The sequence below is a fragment of the Lissotriton vulgaris genome, chromosome 9 (assembly GCF_964263255.1).
Source record: "Lissotriton vulgaris chromosome 9, aLisVul1.2, whole genome shotgun sequence".
Lineage (NCBI taxonomy): Eukaryota > Metazoa > Chordata > Amphibia > Caudata > Salamandridae > Lissotriton > Lissotriton vulgaris.
Genome location: NC_141697.1, coordinates 834,079,153 through 834,106,966, shown reverse-complemented (window position 1 = coordinate 834,106,966; position 27,814 = coordinate 834,079,153). Strand labels below are relative to the sequence as shown.

Below are 27,814 nucleotides of genomic sequence, written 5' to 3'. Positions count from 1 at the left end.
CAACATGGCCGGTACTGGCCAGCTACACACCACATCCTGTCATTAACGGAATGACAGGTCCAGAACTGTTAGCTCAGCTGAAACAGTTAATTAAAATACACAGACAATTGGTTCAATATGTCATGAGGACTTTAAAAGTCCAACCAGCTGTAAGGATTCCACAGCACACCCCTCACCAGGGGAATACAAACAAAATCACACCACAGACTATACAATCAGTCATTGGTCAATTGCCTGCAAAGAGGGAACAAATTCCGTTCTAGTTAGCTCAGAAAATTACTCAAATAGAGGCAGTATTCCCTGATAGTACACCTCATGAGAAACACAGAATTCTGACAATCTGTTTACCAATGGGTATAACACCACATGTGGAGGACTGTGACACTTGGGATACAGTCTTTGCTTCAATCTACACAAAAACACATGGTGTCCCATCTGTGGCGGTAATACCAGATGTTCTGAGGCAGATTCAAAATGAATACGGTCCAGAACCGGCCTTAAATCTAGGTATGAAATTACTGAAAGATTTCAAACAGGTCTCAGCTGTATTATTAGCTAACATTAGAGGTGAATCAGCATCAGTGGCAATTCGCCAAAAGTGAAAAGAAACGGATATAACAGACCGACCATATGAGCGTGCTAGAATGATTGAAAAATCCTAGGAAGAATTAGGAAGAGATAGTTTGGGGGGAAACCAGTAAAACCCGAATTAACAGAAAATCCTGAAAAGGTGTTTATTAAAAATAATCTCACTACTCCTAAAAAGAAGTGGGAAAATACTAAACAGACACTTCCTAACGAGAAATGTTCTCAGTCCAGAGGAAGATCTCCCTGTTAGAAACGGGATCCCTGGCTGGCCAGGGCTCACGCCAAAGTCAGTCAGAGACCACCACTCCTAAGTCAGGGCAAGGGAGTTATACGCCAAGATAACCCCTGCTCACCCTCTAGGTAACGTGGCGTGAGCAGCAAGGCTAAACTTGGAGGCGATATGAGTTAAGTATCTGCTCACGCACCCCAGCAACATCACCCAAGGCCCACCAAAAAGGAAGCTCCACACAAGGTTATATAAAAAATTGCCTTTGTATTATAGTAAAAACACATTAGATAACACACAAACTTTACAATGTGCCAACAGGCACGGGCAAAATTTACAAGGGATTATGTACAGAACAGGGCCACATGGACCACTGTCAGGGGTAGGCACTTGTTAGAAATAATACTTGTAGGTATAACACTTAGCACATAAACATATAATGACTGTAGCACTAACATTGTAAATGCAGCACACAACCAGTAATCACTGGTAAAGAGTAAATACCTCCTACGCAACCCTAAACACTGTAGGAAAATCACGCAGGGAACTAGGACCTTATCATCAGGACCTAAGGAAGGAATACCATCACCTAAGCAGGTCACTTTTAGCAAAGGGAAGGAAACCTAAACAATCACCTAAGCAGGTCACATTTTGCAAAGGTAATAACATAAACAATCCTCTAAGCAGGTCACTCTTAGCAAAGGGGATAAAACATAGAATACCTAAGCAGGTCACTTTTAGCAAAGGTAATGGAACAGAAACAATCCTCTAAGCAGGTCACTCTTAGCAAAGGGGATAAAACATAGAATACCTAAGCAGGTCACTTTTATCAAAGGTAATGGAACAGAAACAATCCTCTAAGCAGGTCACTCTTAGCAAAGGGGATAAAACATGAAACACATTGCACATGAGGCATTAAAACACATTCAGAGGTGCAGGTAGAACATTCGCACAGGAATCACATACACAAGTAAATTACAATGCGCAGGGTGCACATAGCACAACACTAGAACTGTCCCTCAGGCCAACTGGCCTCGCAAGGGCTGAAATGCCCTGAGTCCAAATTGTCAGGGAAGGCTGCGCAGGCAGCCAAGAACACAAAGCCTAAATGTAGCAACTGTCCACTAAGTGCTGGAGAGTTGTGAATAATGCTGGGCATACGTTGGAGCCACGTGGGCTCAAGAACACAGGGGTGGAAGTACTGTGTGGGAGCCTCGGGGCTACTGACCACACTCGTGTCCCAAGAGCCTCTCTCAGGGCTCACACAGCAAATAGGCAATTTAGAGCTTCAGCGCTCTAAACAATGAAAATGGCCCCCAGAGCCTCTCGGGGCTCAAAGATCAATATGTGGGCTGGAGCCTCGCTGGGCTCTGAACAACTGCGGGGCCCTGGAGCCTCTCGGGGCTCGTGTTCAGGAATGGCACCTTAGAGCCTCTCGGGGCTCTGCAACACATATGTGGGCTTGTTGGAGTCCCTCACAGGGGACTCAGACAAATGACTGCCGCTGGGATCGTTGGAGCGGCCCTCTGCCAACTGGGGCCGCTCAGGAAACAAAAGAGGAATGGCCAGTGCCCCACGAGCCTCTCTGGGCTCGAAACCACTAGGCGCCCTGCGAACCTCTCGGGGCTCTAACACAACCAGAGGGGAGGGGCGGGCACCGGCAATGTGCCCCAACACCCTCCTCCCTCCACTCGCTCTCCCAGCCCCACTCACCGGACCTCCTGTCAGCAGCGCGGGGCTCCTCTTCCCTCGGGGAGCCTCGGGGACTCGGCCGGCTGCTTCTCTGCTGCCGGGGGCGGGACTTCCGGTTGGACTCGAGGGGGCCGCGCTGCAATTGGTCAGCCGGCCCAATGCTTCCGGGTCGTCGCGGGCAGCGCGGCGGCCCGTTTTAGGCAGGCAGGCGGGGTCTCAGTATCCGAGGAGTGGGCTCCCTCGTGATAAATACAAATCCAAGAACGGGGCAATGCCGGGTGGGCTCCGGCCTTTAAATAAAAATATAAAGCGAAGTAGGCACTCGCTTTTCGCCGCAATTTGGTGTGAAAATCGGCAAAGCGCTCCCAAGCGCTTCAGGGCAAAGAGAAGCGCGCTCAGCGCTAAAGGAAAATAAAGCGCTCCTAGTGCTATAAGTCAAAATAAGAGCACTTCCAGGCGCTCTAAGCAAAGTATACCTCCAGCAAGGGTCTGGAGGCAGGCTGGGGGGCAAGGCAGGGCCAGAGCCAGCTCACTGGGTCTCCTGGCAGGGAGACAAGCCAAGTGGCGGTCCTCCTGCCCCCAGCAACAGCAGAAGCCCCCTCTGGCAGGATCCTGGAGCAGAACAGAGAACAACTTCTGTGGGGACACAGCCCCATTTTTATAAACAAAATTCCTTTGTCTGTAGGTGCAGGGTGGGGGGAAACCAGTTGCAGCTGGTTTTGAAGTACCCTTGATAGCTCAACCACCCATTTAATTCACTGGCAGGGCTAGGGTCATCAGTCGCACTACAGGGGGTGGAGCCAGCATTGTGTGGGGAAAGTCCAGGCCCATCAGGGACCAGGTGCACTCCTCCCAAGCCATCAACATGCTAATCTCACACTCACCACCGGGCAGACCCATCCAGCCTTCCTGGAGCCAGGCTCACCAGCCAGCTCCAGCCAATCACACGGCAGGCATATTTTACATTAATATGCCAACTCCTGGAAGTGACATTTCTACACATGACACACACATGCCACATACACCATTGCGAAGCATTCATTCTCACGAGCTCGCACATACCAAATTCGAGTCTGCACTCCTCACGCATCAGGAACTACCAGGGACACAGACATTCCCCATGCATCCCTATGGGAGAGCAGGCCAGCCTAACTACATGCACGCACTTTACTCTGGGACACAGGGAAAAAGTGCGCACAGACCAGAAAATCATCCTCAAATATCACAGATCTAAAGCAAAAAGATTAGGGGTGAACCTGCCAGAAGGGCCAAGTCCAACACAACCCCCTTCCAGCCAAAACGCAGGGCAGACCAATCACCACCGTGATGGGCTTCCCTGCGTGGGGCGATAAAACACGGACGCGGGCCCACAACTGCAGGGACACCCTCCTGTTTTACACCACGGTGAACCCCTGGGGTTCTTTCTAAAACTATGGTAGAGACTAACTGGGCTACCCCACTGGTACTCTCCAGCTGCCCTTGGCCAGGACCAGGCCCTAGGCCACCCAGGTGCCACTGGTTCCTGCCTACTCACAAAGTGGGGGGTAGTAACCCCTGGCACATAATAGCCATTCTCCACTCTTCCTGTCTGCAAGACAGGGCTAGACTGCCACTGGCTCGCCAGCCTAGGGTCTACAACCTTAGGGGGACCAGGAGTCTCAGGGAAGTCTCTCCTCCCCTTACCTCTTCTCCTGGGGTTCCTCCTCCTCCTGCGAGGGGTACCCTCTAAACACCATTCTCCCAACCTAGGGTTTAACCCCTCAGGTGGTACCGGGGTCAGAGGTGGGCTCTCCCACCCTCGGCACCCCCTTCCAGAGTCCCGCTCCCTCCCAACCGGGGCGGTACCTCTGGAGAAAGAACTGGTCAGGACACTGATTACAGTATTCCCACCCTTCAGGTCAGGCAAACCCTGAACCTGGACCTCCAACCTCTGGTCTAGAACCTTCGGTGGAATCACTGCCTGGCACTCCAGGACTTCTGGGGACTCACATCCTCTCCCCCAATCACTCGTTTCACTGGACTTCTGTACTCTCCCTACTGGAGCAGTACTGCCAGACTCTACAACCATAGACGCTCCGCTTACAGATGCTCCAGGTCCTCCACACACTAGGAGATCTCCCTCAAGTGAACTAACAGGTAAGCTTAGGTCCCCACCCTGGTGTTCCCTAAAGAAACCATCCAGGCTCTGAGGCAGGGCTTCGGGCGTCCGGGGACTCTCGGTCTCACACTCACTCCCGCTCCACTGAGAAAGGCAGTAAGCCCCTACACCCTCCTCACTATACTGGGACCTAGCTGGGCTACTCTCACCCTCCTCCACCACGCTGGGTTGGAGGAAACCTGACCCACTATTGTTGGAATCACTCACTAGTGAGCTTAAAGAACCTCTCGCACCTTCCCATCGGTCTGCTTCCTCTGCAAGGGTGCCTGGATCAGTCAACCCAAATTCCAACAGGTGTTGGCTCAACTCTGGCAAACAACTACTGAGCACCTGCTCTCTTAGAACCAGATCAAATAGCTTGGCAAACTCAGTTCCCATGTGAACCTCTAACCAATCAGACAGTGCACCTTGACAGTCATTCACAAACTCTTCCCAAGACTGGTGAGACAGTTTCCTAAGTCCTCTGAATATCAACCGGAACTCCTCTTCTGGGGAAACAGGAACCATACTCGGGGAACTGGGAGTGGGACTATCTACACTGACACTTAAATCGCTGCCACCACTGGACTCCACCCTCCCTGGGGAATCCAGACAATTACAACTGTGGGCAGGGGAGAGTCTATTTTCTAGGGCTACCTTCTCCCTGAACAAGGCCCTTTCAGCCTCTAGCTTGGCATGCTCCACCCTGAGCTGTTCTATCGCTAGCTGATGCTCCCTCTCTTCCTTCTTATCTAACCAATCCTCTGGGGACAGGGAAAGGGGTGGGGCACTGGTACTGACACTGGACCCAGCAATGGACTCCCTATCTATGGGGTCCTCACTATCTGCTGATATCCATCCACTGTCATCCTCATCCAACTCACATTCTTCATCAGAATCTTCAGGGCTCCCCACAGACTCACCACCCTCATGGCGTGCGGCCCGGGCCCTAGCTCTATCACTGTGCTCAAGATCCCACTGATCCTTTTGCCATTGGATCAGGCTGTCCCTAAGCTGGGATTGAGTATCCAACTCACTCACCTCTATGCCTCCCTTTTCACAGAATCTGACCAGCTCTAACCTACTGTATCTAAAAAGACCACAGAGATCAAAAGCAGGCTCCATTTTGGCGGACGTTCTCAAGAAAAGTTTGACACAGGGAACCTGGGGGTCTGAGCTTAACAGGAGAATACAATTAATAAAATTCAGCAAGATTCCTATCTCAGAGAACTTGCACTCCTCTGTCCAGTGTAACACACACTCATTCACACACACCCTCCCCTCGGACTGGTAAGGCAGTTTCTACCACCCTGATTTTCTCAACCTGACCACAAGCGACACAGGTACCAAACTCTGGGAGCAGGGCGGGGAACAAGGTACTAGACAAAATCACAAAATGACACCTTTCAGGAGAAGCAATACTGATCGTCACCTAAAAAACAATAATCCCCAAAATGTGGTTATCTAAAAATGTAGAGTTTTGTAGTGCGGCCTGTCGCCACTGTGGTACAGCGCAAACACAAATCCTTATCCTCTCGCTGCTGCCAATGTTAGAAACGGGATCCCTGGCTGGCCAGGGCTCAAGCCAAAGTCAGTCAGAGACCACCACTCCTAAGTCAGGGCAAGGGAGTTACACGCCAAGATAACCCCTGCTCACCCTCTAGGTAACGTGGCGCCAGCAGCAAGGCTAAACTTGGAGGCGATATGAGTTAAGTATCTGCGCACGCACCCCAGCAACAACACCCAAGGCCCACCACAAAGGAAACTCCATATAAGGTTATATAAAAAATAGCCTTTGTATTATAGTAAAAACACATTAGATAACACACAAACTTTACAATGTGCCAACAGGCACGAGCAGAATTTACAAGGGATTATGTACAGGAGAGGTCCACATGGACCACTGTCAGGGGTAGGCACTTGTTAGAAATAATACTTGTAGGTATAACACTTAGCACATAAACATATAATGACTGTAGCACTAAAATTGTAAATGCAGCACACAACCAGTAATCACTGGTAAAGAGTAAATACCTCCTACGCAACCCTAAACACTACAGGAAAATCATGCATGGAACAAGGACCTTATCATCAGGAGCTAAGGAAGGAATACCATCACCTAAGCAGGTCACTTTTAGCAAAGGGAAGGAAACCTAAACAATCACCTAAGCAGGTCACATTTAGCAAAGGTAATAACATAAACAATCCTCTAAGCAGGTCACTCTTAGCAAAGGGGATAAAACATAGAATACCTAAGCAGGTCACTTTTAGCAAAGGTAATGGAACAGAAACAATCCTCTAAGCAGGTCACTCTTAGCAAAGGGGATAAAACATAGAATACCTAAGCAGGTCACTTTTAGCAAAGGTAATGGAACAGAAACAATCCTCGAAGCAGGCCACTCTTAGCTAAGGGGATAAAACATGAAACACATTGCACATGAGGCATTACAACACATTCAGAGGTGCAGGTAGAACATTCGCACAGGAATCACATACACAAGTAAATGACAATGCGCAGGGTGCACATAGCACAACACTAGAACTGTCCCTCAGGCAAACTGGCCTCGCAAGGGCTGAAATGCCCTGAGTCCAAATTGTCAGGGAAGGCTGCGCAGGCAGCCAAGAACACAAAGCCTAAACATAGCAACTGTCCACTAAGTGCTGGACAGTTGTGAATAATGCTGGGCACACGTTGGAGCCACGTGGGCTCAAGAACACAGGGGTGGAAGTACTGTGTGGGAGCCTCGGGGCTACTGACCACACTCGTGTCCCAAGAGCCTCTCTCAGGTCTCACACAGCAAATAGGCAATTTAGAGCTTCAGCGCTCTAAACAATGAAAATGGCCCCCAGAGCCTCTCGGGCTCAAAGATCAATATGTGGGCTGGAGCCTCGCTGGGCTCTGAACAACTGCGGGGCCCTGGAGCCTCTTGGGGCTCGTGATCAGGAATGGCACCTTAGAGCCTCTCGGGGCTCTGCAACACACATGTGGGCTTGTTGGAGTCCCTCACAGGGGACTCAGACAAATGACTGCCGCCGGGATCGTTGGAGCGGCCCTCTGCCAACTGGGGCCGCTCGGGAAACAAAAGAGGAATGGCCAATGCCCCACGAGCCTCTCTGGGCTCGAAACCACCAGGTGCCCTGCGAGCCTCTCGGGGCTCTAACACAACCGGAGGGGAGGGGCGGGCACCGGCAATGTGCCCTGACGCCCTCCTCCCTCCACTCGCTCTCCCAGCCCCACTCACCGGACCTCCTGTCAGCAGCGCGGGGCTCCTCTTCCCTCGGGGAGCCTCGGGGACTCGGCCGGCTGCTTCTCTGCTGCTGGGGGCGGGACTTCCGGTTGGCCTCGAGGGGGCCACGCTGCAATTGGTCAGCCGGCCCAATGCTTCCGGGTCGTCGCGGGCAGCGCGGCAGCCCGTTTTAGGCAGGCAGGCGGGGTCTCAGTATCCGAGGAGTGGGCTCCCTCGTGATAAATATAAATCCAAGAACAGGGCAATGCCGGGTGGGCTCCGGCCTTTAAATAAAAATATAAAGTGAGGTAGGCACTCGCTATGCGCCGCAATTTTGGGTGAAAATCGGCAAAGCGCTCCCAAGCGATTCAGGGCAAAGAGAAGCTCGCTCAGCGCTAAAGGAAAATAAAGCGCTCCTAGCGCTATAAGCCAAAATAAGAGCGCTTCCAGGCGCTCTAAGCAAAGTATAGCTTCAGCAAGGGTCTGGAGGCAGGCAGGGGGGCAAGGCAGGGCCAGAGCCAGCTCACTGGGTCTCCTGGCAGGGAGACAAGCCAAGTGGCGGTCCTCCTGGCCCCAGCAACAGCAGAAGCCCCCTCTGGCAGGATCCTGGAGCAGAACAGAGAACAACTTCTGTGGGGACACAGCCCCATTTTTATACACATAATTCCTTTGTCTGTAGGTGCAGGGTGGGGGGAAACCAGTTGCAGCTGGTTTTGAAGTACCCTTGATAGCTCAACCACCCATTTCATTCACTGGCAGGGCTAGGGTCATCAGTCGCACTACAGGGGGTGGAGCCAGCATTGTGTGGGGAAAGTCCAGGCCCATTCAGGGACCAGGTGCTTAGTGCTTGGACGCCCCAGGGCAGCAATCACGCTGTACAAATTCATTTTCATTCATTCATTCATTCATTCATTCATTCATTCATTCATTCATTCATTCAGGTGCACTCCTCCCAAGCCATCAACATGCTAATCTCACACTCACCACCGGGCAGACCCATCCAGCCTTCCTGGAGCCAGGCTCACCAGCCAGCTCCAGCCAATCACACGGCAGGCATATTTTACATTAATATGCCAACTCCTGGAAGTGACATTTCTACACATGACACACGCATGCCACATACACCATTGCGAAGCATTCATTCTCACGAGCTCGCACATACCATATTCGAGTCTGCACTCCCCACGCATCAGGAACTACCAGGGACACAGACATTCCCCATACATCCCTATGGGAGAGCAGGCCAGCCTAACTACATACACGCACTTTACTCTGGGACACAGGGAAAAAGTGCGCACAGACCAGAAAATCATCCTCACATATCACAGATCTAAAGCAAAAAGATTAGGGGTGAACCTGCCAGAAGGGCCAAGTCCAACACTCCCCAACGGGAGCCCTCTGAAAAAAGATATAACCTCAGAAATAGGGATAATCTGAGAAAACCTGATAGATGTCAAGATACTGATACACGTTCCTCTCGTACCTTTCAGACTTCCTCGCTGAAATCCGAGAGGAGAAGACGATCAGAACAAAAAGAGGAACGCGTGAAGTCCAAAGAAGAACAGCATGTTCCAAAAAATAGGAAAACTCAATTCACCAAAAAGAAGGTAGCAAGCATAAAAATCAGACATGCCGAGAATCCTGAGGACACAACTTAGGAACAGGGAGTGGGCTCAGACAATGCTATACAGCGCATCAGAAGTCACCATAGTTCGCAAGATCCTGAAGGATCATCTGGAGACAGTGGACTTGAATGAATCCATTCAAGTTGAAACTGCAGACACCAGGGTTAGTGTACCCCACAAGGTATATTAAATAACACTCCAGATGGAGAGGGAAATATCTAGAAAAATAAGAGCACTCTTTTGGGAGAAGATCTGTAAGGGCTACGACATTCTTCTGGCTGATCAAGACTGGCCACCTGAATTTGTCAGGGAGTGCCCACAAGGCGAAGAGATAATTATGCCAGCCTTCTCAACTCACATTCCAATTCATAAAAATACACATATGCCAGAAAATGGGCAGTAGCTCATGCTCCAGCATTATATAAAAATCATGTAGGATGGGATGAGTACTCTCCTCACCATAAAATCCAGTTAAATAATCAGCCTACTGCACAAAGGCAGTATCCAGTTAAGCAAGAAGCTAAAAAACAAGTCAAAGAGATTTTAAATGATCTTGAATACCAAGGGGTGATTGAAACATGCCCCTCATCAATGAACAATCCTTTGTTTCCTGTCTCCAAACCAGACAATTCATATTGTCTGGTATTGGATTACAGACATTTAAACTCCTGTTGCAAAACATTTGCAGTACATAATGCAGACAGTGCAGCATTGATGAATAACATCGTGCGGAAAAAATATAAAACCACATTAGATATTTCAAATGGGTTTTTCTGTCAAAATATTGCACCTGAAAGTAGGCATTTGACTTGCTGCAACAGATGTCGAATACCTTTTTGACCCCAACTTGAAAACACAAGAATTTTTACAATACGAACATGAATGTCCTCTGCCGACTGAGATTCTACCTCTAGAACATTACGGATGTATAATCTATATAGACGGATCAGCACAGCCCGCGATTGGGGATAAACTAGCCTATAGTGCTGCGTGCACGATTGTTAAAGGTCACTGGCGCGAAGGTAAGTTTAGACCTATAGTCACTAAAACTCATTCATTCAGAGACTGTACAGCTCAGCGAGCTGAACTACAGGCTTTCAAGAGGGCGCTTGAAAATATCGATCACAAATTCCCCAGACTAATAGTGTGCGATTCATATTTCTGCGTTGAATCTTACAACGAACACTTGCAGAGCTGGGTTAAAAACGGGTTCAAAAATTCAAAAGGTGGCACAATTAAGCACAAAATGCTTTGGGAACAAGTAGTTCTTTTGCAGAAAGAACTACAAAAGACTCACGTGATTCATACACTGAGTCATCAGCGTGATGGCGGTCACGTTGCAGGGAATTCATTGGCTGATGAGGCCGCGAAGGCAGCTGTACAAAAGGCTTCCGTAGCGGCAATCACTCGGTCAAAAACAAAAATAGACAGCGAAATAATGCAAGCTGTCACTGCTTCAGTCAAAGAAATTGGTAAGACACTTCCGAAAGGCTTTCCAGTAAAGTACTCATATATAACTGATGCGAATAATGTTCCTTTTGCCCAAATCCCTGGAGTGGCGGATAGGGCAATTCCAAACATGGAACATAAGTTAGTACTAATCTTAGCAGCACATGAAGGGCTGGCCTCTGCACACGCAGGAGTTTCCGCAACAGTATCATTATTAAAACAGAGTTATTGGTGGCCACGCATGAGGAAACAAACTAGAAACTATGTTCTAGAATGTGAGATCTGTAAAAAAATGAATGTTTCTACAGTAAAACGCCCTGCACAGACGCCCCTTCTGATTTCAGATAAACCTCTAGCGTGTGTTTACCTGGACCACTGTGGTCCCTTAACAAGGGACGGCAACTATAAATATATCATGGTCGCAATTGATTCCTGCTCTAAATTTTTTTGGGTGTGACCCCAGCGCTCGGCTGATGCTAAAACTGTTATAAAGGATATGTGAGTCTTTATCAGCAAATACGCAATCGGCACATACGCAATCGGCACGCTACATTCTGACCAGGGTCCTGCGTTTAGCTCTTGAGCTTACAAAGAGGCCATGGCTAGCTTGGGCATTGCATTGCAGTATTCTAGTCCCTTCCATCCTGAGGGTAATGCGGTAGTGGAAAGAAAAAAACGTGACATAAAGCAATCCATAACAGCTAAGGTATTAGGTTCGGGTGATGGGTGGGTCAACCATCTAATAAGTGTCCAACGTAGTCTTAACAATCTGCCAAGAAATTCTCTGGGTGGAATCACTCCATATGAATTACTGTGTGGTACTAGAATGATAATCGAAGACCTCGATTTTCAAACTTCAGTGGTGGGACAAAAACCCTTTGATGTCAAAGATTGTTTGGCTGTTTTACAAGACTTAAATGAAACAAGAAGAAGTCTGAGTAACACAACACAGAAGCCAACGACCACTGAAGAAGAAACACCTGTCCCAGCAAGACCTGTCTGGATTCCAAAGATTGGGGATCTAGTCAGGGAAAAGATTGCGGTAAAGAAGGAATTTGGGCCTTACAGAAAAGCAGTACCTGTCTTGGCAATCCAAGGAACAAGATCAGTAGTACTACCGCCCCTTGCTGGTAAAAGGGAGAACAGAGTTGTATCCATCGACCTGGTCAAACCACAACATGTGGCTAATAATAAGTAGTAGGCCCATTTGACTCCCAAGATGTGGCAGAAGACCAAATCGCGCTACTATCGAAGAGGTTCAAACTGAAAGACTTATCACCTTTGATAAACCTGCATTAAGAAAAGAAGGACTATGCAATAAAGCCATGGAACTAGTGCCTCTTGAGACCCAAATAACAGTTTGTCAAGACACACCTGTCTACAATGATGTAGCCTCTGACTATACGAATATGACAAAGGAAGAAGCAGCTCCAAAGATTAATAACAATCCAGATGCAATTGCAACAATTGACAGAACTGCCTCTGGCTATTTTATCAACTTTGATACCTTCTCTGAGGATCCCTGTGAACCTGAAGAAACGCCAGCAACTAAAACTTTCAAAGAAAAAAAAACAGAACTCTTTCATCAACTTGAAAAAACATATCTGGTTTCACCATGGATTGAATTTTGGATTGTGTTGGGTGTACTTGTCCTCCTACTCTGGCTCATTCTGGTTTTAAGCTTGGGAAAATGATAGATGGAAAATACAGTACAATGGACACAGCAAGTCAGAAAATCAACTTGGTCCTGAAACCTCACAAATCATCTCACGTTGAACAAAGAGACCTCTCATCGGTGAACATCACAGCCATTCCCATACCTGGTGGTATAGTATGGGACAGAACTGATTATGACATCTATGGCCCGGTAGAACTGCTGAAGATTCCACACCAGTTCAAGGTTTCTTTGAGTGACTTTGTATCATCAAGCACATTTTCTGATGATTGGGACTTTGAAACTATTAACAGTATGATGTCAGATGTAGAAATGTCTGCACAATTTACTGAACATGAATATTTAGAAGGGTCATCAGATTATGAACAAATGTATTGTTTTAATCATTATGGTCACCAATATTTGCATAAATCTGCAAGCCCTAGGAATGTTTTTACATATAATCAATGGGAACATTGTCCAACGCCGCCAAAAGGCAGCTCAAAAACATTTTATGAAAAGTTTTCATACTTCTCAGGTTTTAATGTGACAAATCCAGAAACGTTTTATTTCAAAAATGTAAATAGGACAGGAATGAAAACAATGTTGACCAATACTAAACAAATGTATTCTGCAAACTTTTATGCTCAGCTGTCTACACTAGGTTTTGACTTTTGGAAAGACAACATTGAGACAAAAACTGTCTGGGGCACGAAAGACTGGCAGGTACAAGATTTAGAAGCCCTGTTCGGAGCCTGCATTATACCAGAACAAATAATGTTTTTAAATGACACTGTTCAACAAATTTCTTTTCTTGGCCTGGCTAAGATAAACGATTTAAATAAACCGTCTATACCTAAGCCCACATCTGAGAGTAATGACACTACAGAAAAGGAGGTAGGGAACCATATATTTTAAGACTCAACAGAACTAATCCTGAATGGAAAAAATGGTTAATCTAGCCCTCAGGCACTAATAAATGTCAAGTTAGATTCCTGAACAAAACACAAGCGTTCCAAATGAATAACTCAGATCCAAGATACTCCCAGAGAAAACTTTCAGGGATAGTAACTACTTACAGTGTAGGAAAGCTATGCCTTGAATGGCTACAGACATCTATACTTCCAGAAATCAAACAACACTTATCTTTACTTAAAGAAGGCAATGATTTGCGAGATTTCTTAATGGGGCCTCGCAAACCACGTCAAAAACATTTCATATACGCCGGTATGTACGCTGCATACAACGAAGCTTGGAAAATAACGCAAATGGAAACTGCAGAAAGAATATGAGAAATTTATCGTATTAATTTCGAGAAAACTCTCTCTTTAGAGGACACTGGGTTAACGACTCTGTCCTCCAGAATATATTCTGTGGACAGCATTGTATCATCTGCAATTGACATAATACAGCAGGACTTGCTTATGTTACAACATGGCCAGTCCCAATTACGTTCAATAATGCAGTTAGGCTGGACATTACAAAATCTACGTTCAGGCTATGTGCCTTGGAGTCTAATCAACACAACGTCATTGTTTGCTGTATTTAACCTTACAGATGAACAAACCTCTTTGGCACAAAGAGGAGCGGACTATACAGTGCTGAGCATTGAAAAAACTGATTACCATTGACAGTTTCTGAGACGCCTGTCATTGAATGGATAATACATAACACCATTACTATACCAGTGATGATTTTCCAATTTCAGGATTGCCTACAGCATATACCAGCGGGCCTGTATGAAAGGTTGGGTAAATAATTGTAGGAAGCTGGCTACCTGACTATGGTTACCCCAGATTTGTTTGCCTTGTGTTGAGCTGGTTTTCGACTTAGTTGGCCTGGTTCCCTGCTAATCAGGGCCCCAGGCTATCTGCTCTCTCTGTAAAATGGATTCCATGTACCCTAGGTGCATAACTAGGTTGGCTTGGGTCACCTTATCAGCCCCTGTACAGAGCACTATAGGTGCCCAGGGCATAGGTGCATCCAAGGCCTACCAGGGGCTGCAGCATATCTTTTGCCACCCCTGGCTGGCTATCCAAAATTGACACAACTGGCTGATCACTCAGCTGGGGCAAGGTGGTGTAATCACCCCTTGCTTAGATATAGTATGCCTATATCTAAACCTAACTGGACACATATATACCTATCAGTCACTCCTATGGCAGGCCTTAACAATCCTGGAGGCAGAGTGCTTGGTTTTATGTGAGATGGTGCTCTAGCATGAGCTGAGCCTGTCTGCAGCTATCGGGACCAATTCCCTAAGCTGTTCCGGGATAATGCCATACCATATACTATTAAGTGCATTATAATCCTCGCGGTTATATGTTAACTTTGGTTTGGCTTTATCAAAACATGTCATGTAAGGTGTCATACGATTTGGAATACTACCCCCTCGCCAGTCCTGGCGACAGGGGTAGCATTCCACCCCTCTCGAGGGAGAAGACATGTTACTTTGCTAAAACGCGGTTGATTTTAAAAGAGCCTCAGATCCACAAAATGGATGCTTCTGCCACAGACACAAGTCTGACCTGCTTCCGTCCGAAACTCAGCAGAGGAGGCCTGGACAAAGGCTTTCCTGTTGCAGGGAGGTGTTACACCACCCCAAACAGGAGATAGTGGATTTTAGCAGGGAGGTTTGAAAGAAAACAGACACTGACTGGGGAGCACAAGGCTGCCCCTTGCATAATCCGGCCAAAGCGGTTCTGGGGCACACCAGCCCCTGTCCCAGCGCGGCCTGGATCAAAGGAAAGGGGTGTATCCACCCCCTTCCTGGGTCCCACCCATGGGAGGGGACCTAGCAAGTAATCCAGCCCCCTAGATTGGTATAAGAATGGGAGCAGTGCCAACGCACTCAGATTATCCTGATGAAACATTTGAAACAAAACTCTGGACCCTTCGACATCCTACTCAATGTAACAGACTGAAGAATCTCCCTTGTGGTCAAGGAGTGACCACCCTGTGCAAACAGGCACCATCCAGCACCTCGACGTCTGCTTTGTTGCAGTTCCCGCCGGAACTCGAGCGACAGAGATCAACGAGATCAAGCTTGCCTGCCTTCTTACAGCCCGATCCACAGTCCCTGCAGAGCTGAGACCCATGGAGGCGACCGGAATCGTGGGGCACGCCATCTTGAAAAGACCACGAGACGCTGACCGTGCAGTCCACGAGTGACCCTCAAAGCTGTACACCGGGGTTTGAGAAGCCCTAACCCTGAGCCACTCTTGCACCGAAGCTCACCCCTCTACACTCGACGAGTGCTGTGTGGGGCCCTTCTGCTTGCTTTGGCTTGACACGTTTGCCCGGTCACTTGCCAGCTGGCTTGTGGCCCCTGTGCCATTGAAAATCTAAAACCGACTTGCGATTCTCGTTGCTCCAGACTTGCACCAGCTCCTCTGAAAAGGAGCACCCGCTCTGACCGTCCTGGTCCGAGTGAGAAGCAATCTTCCAGTCCTGCGTGGATTGCTCTTGCCAAGTGTTGTTTGCTCCGATCTTGAAGCCGACAGTGCCGACGGTGAGAACCTGCGTGGGACAGCTTGTGACCCGCTCCTGGACGTCGCAGATGCCCCAGAGCCCACGTGGCAGCGGAGAGAAGCTCCTCGACAACCACCTGATTGCGCCCAACATTGCCTGGTTCCGTCCTGGTTCCACCCTGGTCACTGCTGAGTGACCCAGACTCTGTCCCCTCTGCTTTCAGGTACTTTTCTACTCTGATTCACCCTTGGATCACACCGGACACTTCTCCTTCACATCGCCTGCAGCATCTTCAGCTTCAAGCACCAAGAACCTGCGTGACGAAACCCGACGCCACTTCGACCCTATGCACCCGCTTCCTGTGGGTGAGGTAGCATTGCAACGCCGGTGTTCCCACACTGGTACACACCTCTAGGGTCTGTGTCTAAAGGTTTGTCCATCTAGGTTCAGCGGAAGTATCCTAAAACTCTATTTGTGTAACTTTTACGCACCATTGACCTAACATTGGTGCATGCGTGTGCTTTAAGCGCTGCACCCGAATCCCGCGGGCTTTTCCCGACTTCAGCATTTCTTGTCCCAACTGCTCCCAGCGATTCCCTAGGCCCTAGGCCTAACCACTGTTCGATTGGTATCTCTTATACCACTTTCTTAATATATGGTTTGAGTGGCCACCGCCCTCATCCATAATTGTGCAACTTTGTATGTTATACTGTGCTTTTGATTTAACGCTTGTGCCCCTTTGCTCATAAAGAGTACTGGGGATTATTTTTAGTAATAAACACATATATTTTTATAATATATACTTGTGTGGTGTCCTTTCATTTGATATTACAGGATTGTGATTGGTAAAACAGCTCGCTTAACACGACCTCTTGAGTTTAGCCTTTAAGGCTGCTTAGTCTATGCTACCATTAAGATAGCTTGTCTATAAGGTTGACTTACAACCAGACACCATAAGGGATTGTTTGGACTGATACAAGGTGGTTCCAGAATTGGAAACATCATATATCAGGCCAACTTCTCACAATAATACATTAAGTTGACCTGGACTTTATCATACACACCCAAATGTTGGAGTGGGGAAAAGAGGTATTCCTTAGTGGTAAAAATTGTAAGAACTCACTAAGTGGTATACTTTTGTGCCAAGGTGTTAATTTACATGGAGCCTGCGAAGGATCTGCAAATACCCTCTCTTGCCACCTGCACCCTCCACCCTCCACAGTGATAGAACCCATTTTCAGGCAGCTATCCAATGGCAGCTACGTTATGCTCAATGACCACAGCTGTTGTGGCATGTTGCCAGGAAAAACTTTTCTTGTTAGTGTGTCATCCAGGGTCACTTGTTGTATGTAAGTATTGTATCCAAACAGCAAGACAGACAGGGAGACAGAGTTATGGCCTTCACTGAATATCTCTTCTATATGAATTAATACTTTAACACAATGAAAGTCATTCTTTTGCAAAAAACGGTGCCACTGACCTCGTCTTAAGAAACGTATGATCTGCAAGTTGCAAGGACTTCTGCAGAGATACATGCTTATTATCAACAAACTGCCCAGTACATTTTGCAGAAATGTTAAGCCAAACCTTAAATATGTCTGATACCAGTGGCATCGCACATGTATTTAAGATGATTTTTTCGGGACTGTTAACATCATTTGAAGCAGTCCTCTGCATGTTTCAAAATTTTGTGCACTCTGTGTTCGGCAGTCTGCCTCTCATTTGGGACTCGTAGCAGGAATTCTATTTTTATTCCTCCTGCTCCGATATGGCAAGTCCGGTCACCAGCGATACCCAGACTACCATGGAACAATGCCTCCCTGCCATGAGGTATCATGAGAGAATTACACAGAATCTTGGCTTGGCTCGTTTAAGAGATCTGAGCACAACTTGGTTTCTATCGTTCAGACCAATCTGGCAAGATTGCATCTTACCTGTTCTACGATGCCTGCTTTGCGGAGAAGAATGCGTGTTGGACATTTGTCTTACACTTCCATCAGTCCTGCCATTGGATGTTGACGCTTTGCTAGGTCCGATAACGACTCATGCATCGTGTTGCCCCCAACGGCTGCCAATTCTGATGACGGCATTCATTGAGGTCTCACCAGCAAATCTAACTGAGGGTGAGATACGTGACACTACAGGCACACGGGTACTTCCTGCTGCGGAAATTGCTAATGCTTCAAACGCCGACGGCGATGATCCTCATCTATGCACATTTGACTTGCTAACTGAAGTTGCCCCACTTTCGCCTACTATGGTAGACAGCTTCTTTGCCAGCCTAGACCATCTGATGTTTTCTCCTGACACCGAGAATAACTTTTGATTTATGAAAACAGCGTTCCCTGAACTCTGAGATTCGGCCTTCATTTTTTCAAAACAAACTAGCTAACAATTTGAACTTTTTAAAAACAGAACTTTTTGGCACAGAGTGATCTGCTGAAAATAGAACTATTCTTAGAGAACAAGATTTATTTTGAAAACTTCCTAAGTGACAATATTTGGCATAATCATCATCACAAAACGGTTTAAATATTATATTATGGGATAGTTTTGGTTTCTTTTCTATGACCTTAAGAAACATTTCATGAATGTAATTTTTGTATTATGCTAGAATGTATGCTCTCATGATATGAGTCATATCAGTTGAGACTTATTTTTCCATACTCTTAATACTAGTTTCATGTACACAAGACTTTTCAAATGCAATTTGTATTTTTTGTTTTGGGTGGGTTTGTAAATACTAGCTCTTGAAATGCTTCAGTATGTATACGTTTAGTTTTATTGAACTTAAAATCGTGGAGTGGGTGTTGTAAATGAATCTAGGACCCTAGTGTAATTTTCCCGTTTCATGCCCCTATATAGGTATAAATTACCCGATCCTTATATAGGCATAGAAATCATTACCATATTTGGACTGAGTCTATACAGCCCAAATACGGCATGGCTAATTCCACTAAGTTCCAAGAATCAACAACGATTTCTTAGAGAAACTCGCTTTCAGCAGCTAGGGACTTCCCCTCGCCTGAATACTAATTTATTTAGGAAATCATGGAGTTTTCAAAGAACAGAGCCTTTTAGTGACGTTAATAAGTCCAATCATACGTCAAACTCGGCACCTTCAAAGTATAAATATGCCTGAATTTGCCCAGACAGAGAGCGGTGGTTTGGAGCAGATCGACTAACTACTTGCCCGACGCCCTGCAGCAGCAAGTCCCGAAGGAAGCCGACCCTTCAGCTGACACACTGAAAGACACTTCTTGCTGAGAAATCCAACTCCAGTGTTTCCAGGCTACCCTTGCGGGTTGCAGGGAAATGGAGTCCCGAGAGAGAGATACAAGGCCTCCTTCATTCTAAACCAACGTACGGAGCTGATTAGACCCTTAGGGAATTCTTGGAATAGATTCTTGGCAAAGAATCTATTCCATTTTAAGGCAATTTATGGCTTAGAAACCATATCATGCTTTTACAGTTCTACTTTATAATACTTTTCGTATTATATACCTTGTACTTTATAACCAGTATTACGATTGTAACAGTACATTTCTTATGCTTGAAAAAGAAGACTTTTCAATAAATACCTTTTATTGAAAACGCCCGTCTCACTATTTTCTCAGCACCTCTGGTGAAACGAAGCATGCACGATTGACTGAGTAAAATAGTTATCTATTGTTTCCACGACTCTAGAGATTGATTTCTTATTCTTGGGAAACAAAGTTATCATGTTTATGCGGTTGTCAGAAACGAATCCCTTCTTGTTTATTCGAGAAAGTTTCTAGTGACCTCTGAGCTAGCTGACACTCACAATTAAGTTTAATATATACGATAGAGACCTAGTCGACGTCGGTCCCGCTCCAAACTCCGGTCCTGTCTGACAGGACCGGATTTTGGAGCGGGATCGAGTGACAATGGATGCCTGAATGCTTACTACTGGATGGTATCACGGCATAGGAGGGACATTCCCTGTGGGAGATATATTGAAGCTTTGTCAAGAACCCAGACAACTTGTAAATAATATATGATACCATCAGTGCAGATAATGTATGAAGGTTGATGTGACCATTGGCCAGAATATTACAAATCAAGCCCTGAAGAAGTCCCAGGTGGGAAGAAACTTGTTAGCGACAGGCAATTCTGTATTCTTTTTAATGAATTGACGAATAATAAAGAAAGCAAAAAAACCTTCAATCAAGACTTTTGGAATTGTTTATCCTTGGGAAGTTAACTATTGTTGCATTGTACTGTTTCTTTAAGTATTTTGTGATTGCTACATTGAAATATATCACATACGTATGAACCTTGGTGCGGGTCATTTTCTTTTGTGTTTGCAAGTGATTTTTTAATCACTGCAAGGGGGTGTATATGAGTCACATCCCAGACTTTTTTGCACAAGGAATAGAATAAAGAGAAAAAGATAGGCAACACTGGTAGTGATAATTTGTGCTGGTCCAGTATAGCTCTGACCCTTTGCAGTGTATTGTTCTTTTTTTCATTCATTGCTCACTCTGTTCACATGTAAGGATATATGTTTTCCCATTTCTTCTTGTGCAACATCTATGCCTATCCAGGCCTTTCTCTAGGGTACCCAGAAATACATAGTTCATCCTCTCTGAGCACTTGAAAGCCATGAAAAATGATGGCGCTTCCGGGCCCAACGGTCTTCCATCTGTGGTATTCAAATGTGCTCTGTAAGAGTGGGCCAAGCTTTTGGTCCCCTTATACAACAACATGTTACTACCTGTCGGCCACCAGACTCATGGTTAGGCTTGATCCTATGCCCAATATTTAAGAAAGGAGATCCCTCTCTTCCAACTAATTATCGACTTATTGCCCTATTAGATCTTGAGGCTAAGTTATACGCCCGGTGTCTTCTCAGGTCGCTAGAAAAATTGGTAGCAGAAAACAACATCCTACCATATTTTCAAACTGGGCTCCGATCCTCGACCTCTACAATTGACAACATCACTACTCTAGCTATCCTGAGTCAACAAGCAGCACAAAAAAATCATCTACCTCTTTACTGCTGCTTTATAGACTATAGCGCTGCCTTTGATAAAGTGTCTCGTAACACCTTATGGAGGAAACTAGACAAGTTGGGGATCCCTCAGAGTCTGTTAGGAGCCCTTATGTCCTTGCATAAGAACACATGGGTGCGAGTTAGAACTAGCCCAAAGACAGTCTCTGCAAAAATTCCAACCTCAGACGACCTAAAGCAAGGTTGCGTTCTTGCCCCCCTCTTGTTCAACCTTTTACACGGCTGACCTGGGAACATTCCTGGAGAAAAGCAATCTCCTTCCGCCAAAATTGGGCCTCGCAAAAACAAATCTGTACATCTTGCAATATGCCGATGATATTGTTATAATGGACCAGGCGAAATCTGGCCTTCAACAAGCTTTAAGCACGCTTCACAAATATAATATTGCTAACACTTTAAAAAGCAACCAGGAAAAGACAAAGGTTCTGATTTTCGGCTGTTGCAAGAACAAGAAAAATTTAAGGTGGAACATCGGATCAGCAAAGATTAAAACAACATCAAAATATAACTACCTGGGGGTCTGGTTTAGTGAGTCTTCTAGACCATAAGCTCACCTAGCTGCCTTGAAAAAGAGCAGAAGCAATAACATACTCTCTGATCCGACTTAACCAGTCCCTGAGTAGTCCTTCTGCAGAACCTATTCTGAGGGTGATTAAAGCCACTCTTCTCCCTGCCTTAAATTATGGGCACCAGGCCTTCCCTGGCGCATGCTCTGCCAGTCTCGACCACGCCCAAGTTTCCATTTATAAAAATAATGTTCATCTTCCGAATTTCGTCCACAGGGCAAGACTACGACTGGAGCTGGGCCTTCAAAGACAATCTATTTTTTGTGAGGCTGATACCCTGAAATACTTTATAAGGACACTAAAAGCCGGAGACAACACCCTAAAAGTCCGGCTAAACTCTTGCCAGCCCTGGGAATCCATGGAATCGTCAAATCATAAAGGCCATAAGATCGCTAGACATTGATAACTCATTACTAACCACAGACACTATTCCATACACAGTCTGGAAAAAGGTTATCAATAAGCAGTTTAGACAAATTTCCCACCGGATGGACTCCCAGGCTTTAAAAACATCCACTGTCTTGCTTCCCCTGAATATCTCATACCTCCCTGGGGTACCTCAATCTTACCTCCTGGAAAATCTGAACGCAGTGGCTTGGAAGAATATAATGTTCATGCGTCTCCTAGGTCTGCGCTCCACTGCCTTCAACCGATGGGCTCCAAGAAGTGAGGATGGGGCCTGCAGACTGTGCAACTATAGGTCTGAATCATGGTTGCATCTTCTGTGCTGCTGTCCCGCCCTTGACGCTCCCAGAAGACTTCTTTTAAAACCCTTATATTTAAAATGGGGTATCAGGTCATGTTGGGAGGCATCTGCCCTGTGCTTTACTTCCTTAGACACTCAAGTGCTTGTAAGGACTGGAAAATACGTGAGACTCCTGGACAATCTTTTTTTACCCTCCTTGGCCCCTGCTCTTCCAGTTCCTTTCCCCCGAAAAATCATCACAGACTTTTTTTGTCCCCTGGCCTAGTATTCCCGTACTAATTTATTTTATTTTAGGCTTTTTGAATTCTGTTATATGATTACAATGGTAACTATAAGATTGCCTTTTTAGTTATATGTATAGGAACTCTTTTGATTTTTAACGTGATAATTGTGCTAATGTCGATACTCTGTAGCAATGGTTTTAATTAACTGTGCTAATTTAATAAAACCTTCACCCTTCACTGACCAACATAAACTGACTTGGACTAATGAGGGCAGAGCAGCAAGTGCACACCGAAGTAAGTGGTGGGCCATGAGCACTTCAAATGCAGAATTAGAAACAGATCCAAGTCAGTGCTTATAAAAATGCATGCTACGCACTCTTTTTCAATTTCAGAAAGGCAGGCCAGCAAAATAAATCTACGAAGGATTTCCTTTTCTTAGCATGCTGCTAAATGCTAGCAAACCAAAACTATTAGTCTCAAGAAAAGCAGCCTCTGGCAACCTTCCTACAGATTTTACAAGGCAATCAATCTAAAGCCAGGTCCTCAGTCAGCACGGAGACAGGAGATTAATAAAAGGTGCCTCTATGCCGAATATTTAATTTTGGAGCTGCTCTTGTTGCTTTTATGAAGAAAGTAAAATCTATCTATAAAAATTATACCTGTATCGATAGAGGGCGCTCACACATATTCACTTCTGCTGAACTTTGTGATACTGTGAAACATTTATTGGCAGTCTGACACACTTCCGGCCTGCCTTGCCTTTGCCCCAGCTCAGCCAAAAGCTGCTGCCCACCCCCAGCCATTCTCCAACAATCCAGAAATAAACCAATTTTCATTGAAAGGCAGGCGCGCCGTGACATCACTAACGTGATGACAACGCTCCTTCAATAAGCCTGGACTAGGGCTGGACTGCCGAGGACATACCAGGCAGCCACAGAAGGCGAGCAGGAATTTATTTTTAATAATTACTGGGCCAGGAGAAAAATCATATAGACCCGGCCCAGTAAAATAAGTGCTGGTGCTGAGCACCAGAAAGCACCATCACAAATTAAGCACTGGATCGCCTGCATGACCCCCAGTTACTTAGCACAAAAGCTAGAGAGTTCAGGAGGATGCAGACAATCGTGAAGTGCAAGCTCACTACTACTGAAACCGCAATCCTTCCGTATAAAGAGAGCCAATTGCAGAGCTTTCTCAGGTATCGCACCGAAGATTTGGAACTCCTTACCTCCAGATTTACGCAGAATCTCTTCCTTTTCCTACTTCAAAAGAGAAGTAAAAATGCTTCTAATGAACAAATTCACATCCTAAGACTTTAATTCATATGTAACTATTAGCCACATACGTTATCCTATATACCACTGTCTACCTCTTTTGTATTGACTGTCGAATATTGAATGTATGTATATTACCTCAATCATCGACTGTTTAAAAACAGAGTAATGTAAAGCGCTCTGATACCCTCTTGGGTCATGTTCGCGCTACATAAAACTTTATAAATAAAATGGTGCAACTGTGCCTGCATTGACACTTGTAAGCACACCGTGTGAAAGCACAGTGAGAGTGAAGGAATGTGCCATGTATTAGTAAAGATGGCGCATTCCTGCTATCTCCATTTGATGCAGCATAGCAAGTTGTCTTGCTGCATTACGCTCTGTCAAATATTGAAAAATCTGGTCCCAGGTGAGAGATGACGGCACCAGCTCGGCAAGGAAATTTAAGCTCCTCCAAAATTGAAAGGTGAAAGAGATCAGATGCTTGTGGATGTACTTTCTGTTGAGAGATTACACTAAAGACCTTCTGGTCTACACCAGGGATGCTGTTGTTGTTACATAACTTGACAACAAAGCTGCGTAGTCATATTAAGCTGCAGTGCACGAGGGAGTTACAGGCTACTCATTTAGTAATTTGTGATAATATGTTCAATCTATTCACTTTACTACTTGTTATTGCAGAGTTATCCTTTATTGTGATGATAATCTTAATGCACATAGTTTATATTAAATTAGCATATAATGATTTGGTTGTGAAAAAAAAAAATTTAGCATATAATGATCACTAATTGTTATAAAATACTAAGGTTTGTGTGTTTACTGATTTCTGGGTGTTGGAGGTGCGATCCCTATTTTATACCCTGTACAGGATTCTCTGATAGATCTGTCGAATTCCTACCACCTCAATAGTCATCAGGTGTGGCCAAAGGAAGGGTAGGAAATAACTGTCTATTGCATTTTACTCTTTAGAGACCAGGGCCTTGCCCCAAAATGAAGTAGGTTTTATAATAGAGAGAACAAAAGTGGCCCAATCCCCTATGGGGCAGGGACTCTGACATTCTGTTACACACCAATACTGTTTCAGAGGCATCTATAGTGATTTTTAGATCATCCTCAGAAAAGACGCCCCTTCACGACCAGCACCCTACTTCTCTGGCTTTGGACCGAGACAAGGCAGAACATTATATGCCAATCTTGCTCCTTCGTGGAGGCTGTAAACTTTTGAATAAATTGACTAATGGCATTCTATGCGATTTTTTTAAACTCCAATACACTACTGCACCAGACTAGATTTTAAGTTGGTTGCAGCACTACGGCAGCTCGTATGCTGGCAATGGAGGACCTAAAGAAAACTCTGGGCCAAGTGGATCCACTACTCTCATTTTGATGGACATGAGCTCAGCTTTCGACATGGTCTCCCACCCAATTCTCTGCCAGAGGCTGGAAAACATTGTGGTCACAGGAGCAGCTCTCAGATGGTAAACATCATTTCTCCCAGACAGGAGCTTTCCAAGTTAGTGATGGGCTCTTTCTGTCAGAGATGCACGAGCTGAAATGCGGAGTTCTAACAAGGCTCTTCTTAGGGCCTAACTTTATTTAACGTATATGTGCAGCTGCTTTCAGACATCATCTGCGATCTGGGCTTCATAATGGTCCACTATGCAGATGACACCCAGATTGTGGTTTCATTGTCACCAAACACCAATGCGACCTTTACCAGACTGAACATCTGTCTGGAAAAGGTATCCAAGTGGATAGCTTCCAGGTGCCTCAATTTAAACGGAGACAAGACGGAGGTAATGGTGACAGAAAACAATCCAGCACTCTGGGACAAATTACTCTGGTCATCACACTTGGGGGAACATCCCCACCCAAGTCCAAAGTAAGGAGCTTAGGTGCCACCCTAGACAAAGACCTGACAATGGCCGTTCAAGCAAAAAAGGTGTCAGGCACATGCTTTGGCCACTTGAGGTCTCTTCGGAAGTCAAATTGCTGTTATGGAGAGGTGGAGGACAGTGGTCCAGGGATTAATACTCTCCCGACTGGACTACAGCAATTCACTCTACCTCGGCAGCCCATCACATGCCATTAGAAAGCTGCGGGTTGCTCAGAATGCTGCAGCCAGAGCATTGATGGGACTGCCAAACACACAATCTTGCAGGTGCAGCCTTGGTGCAACTTCATTGGCTGCCAATGAAAGGGAGTACAATTTAAGGCCCTCGGCATAGTCTACAGGGTGAATCACTCTCAGGGGCCACATGTCCTTCAACATTTTGTCACTCCTTATACTACCTCCTAGAGACTTAAGATCAAACAATCTTTCTCTGCTAACCATTCTCAGATTTAGGAGAACAAGAGGAGGTGGAGAGCAAGAGGTGGTGGACGGTCCTTCAGTTACCTCATCTCAAAACTCTGAAACACTCTTCCAATTAATCTAACATGAGATTGGAATTTACGCAGCTTTAGGAAACACCTGAAAAGTAACTTTTTCAGCAAAGCAGAGTAAACCCCCCCACCTGTCCCCACTGTGTTGCTGCCAGCGCCGAGAACCCCGTATTTGAGCAGTTGAGCATTCTATAAATATTATTTAATTATAAGAATCTTGCCAACAGGCTCATTGTTTCTGGAGGTTGTTGGCACATCTGCAGTCAGACTGCAGCCAAAACGTGAAAAAATCTATGTAATCTTTGCACCCAGGATCTGGTTCAGCATAACCGTATCCATAATGAACGCTCCAGTGCTGCTACAATTTAGGAAATAGATGAAGACTCGCAGCTTTAAAGAACACTACATTGTGATAATTTAAGAGTTTTAAACCCCACTTTCTTTCCTATTAATTGTTGACTTTATTCTTGTCTTTGACTATGTACAGCGCTCTGCTGTCTTTTGGCTGTGTTTGCGCTCTATGGAAATACCATATATATACATGCATACAAGGTATGTAAAGTGGTTAGTTAAACAGAACCTTTTAACTAAGTTCAGTTCAACTAAGAAGTTTCTATTCAGACTGTTAAATATGTTTAGACAGTTCAGTGGATTAGAGTGCCTAAGGCACATAATTGTGTGCAACCTATAGCAATCTTTAATCCTTCTAAGGTCAATAACAAAAATATTGCTTAATGGGATTAAAGTCAAAGCCTATGAAGACAGTTTGTGAATATGAACACAATTCAGTTTCAAGCACAATCCAACATTGAGAAGTGAGTATACGGTGCACACAATACCAGGCCAAATGGATAGGGTAGCAGACATTTCAATTTAAAATGATTAAATAATTGGTCAATATAAATATTTAATACACCCACTTGTTCCTTCGATTAAGAGTGCTGACGATACAAGGACATTTGCATCCATCCAAACAAACAACCAGGCCCTCCAACTGCATTAGTCTAAATGTCTAAACTGAAAACATTTCGGAAATGTAAGCAGTTTTTAATATGTGTCCAGTTATAAACTTTCCCAGCTAAGTCATCTATCTTCTATTTCGCTATCAGCTCTGCTATCTATGACACTTTTTTAAAACACTCGCCGTCCACTGCTATGGCACTCCGAAGGTTCAAAACAAACTCAACCCACTCTCTCTTCCTTGCTCTCTTCAGAACTTCCATCCAGACCCTAATAGCCACAAGGAGGAATGAAAAACTCTTCAACTAGGCATTGAAATAAATCTTACCCAACATCCAAAATCTAACAAATACTACATTCAGCTAGATCTCTCTTCATCAGGCAAACTACAGAGCACACTGGCAAATAACTGCACATTGCTGAACAGACAATGCAGCATTGACGTCGCAATTCCATTCCGCTGAGGTAATCTCCTATGATAATAATACCCACCAAGCCTACGGTTTCAGAAACATGTCAAGAGACAGATAGAATGCAATGGTTTTAGTGTTGTTTGCGAGCAACAGCACACCTGGTACAAGCTCATCTTCAACCT

General features: G+C 45.5%; 2 protein-coding genes across 2 annotated transcripts in view; both read right to left on the bottom strand.

Moving 5' to 3' along the window:
- LOC147692327 (gastric inhibitory polypeptide receptor-like) overlaps positions 1-27,814 on the bottom strand; it is a 1,656,621-nt gene that overhangs the window by 44,334 nt on the left and 1,584,473 nt on the right. The gene's annotated exons all lie outside the window — the stretch shown is intronic.
- On the bottom strand, positions 3,822-27,805 carry LOC147692329 (uncharacterized). The gene is made up of 2 exons (XM_086937463.1): positions 27,791-27,805; positions 3,822-5,930 (listed from the first exon to the last, which is right to left on the bottom strand). The coding sequence occupies exons 1-2, from the start codon at positions 27,803-27,805 to the stop codon at positions 3,822-3,824; spliced, it is 2,124 nt and encodes a 707-aa protein (XP_086793589.1).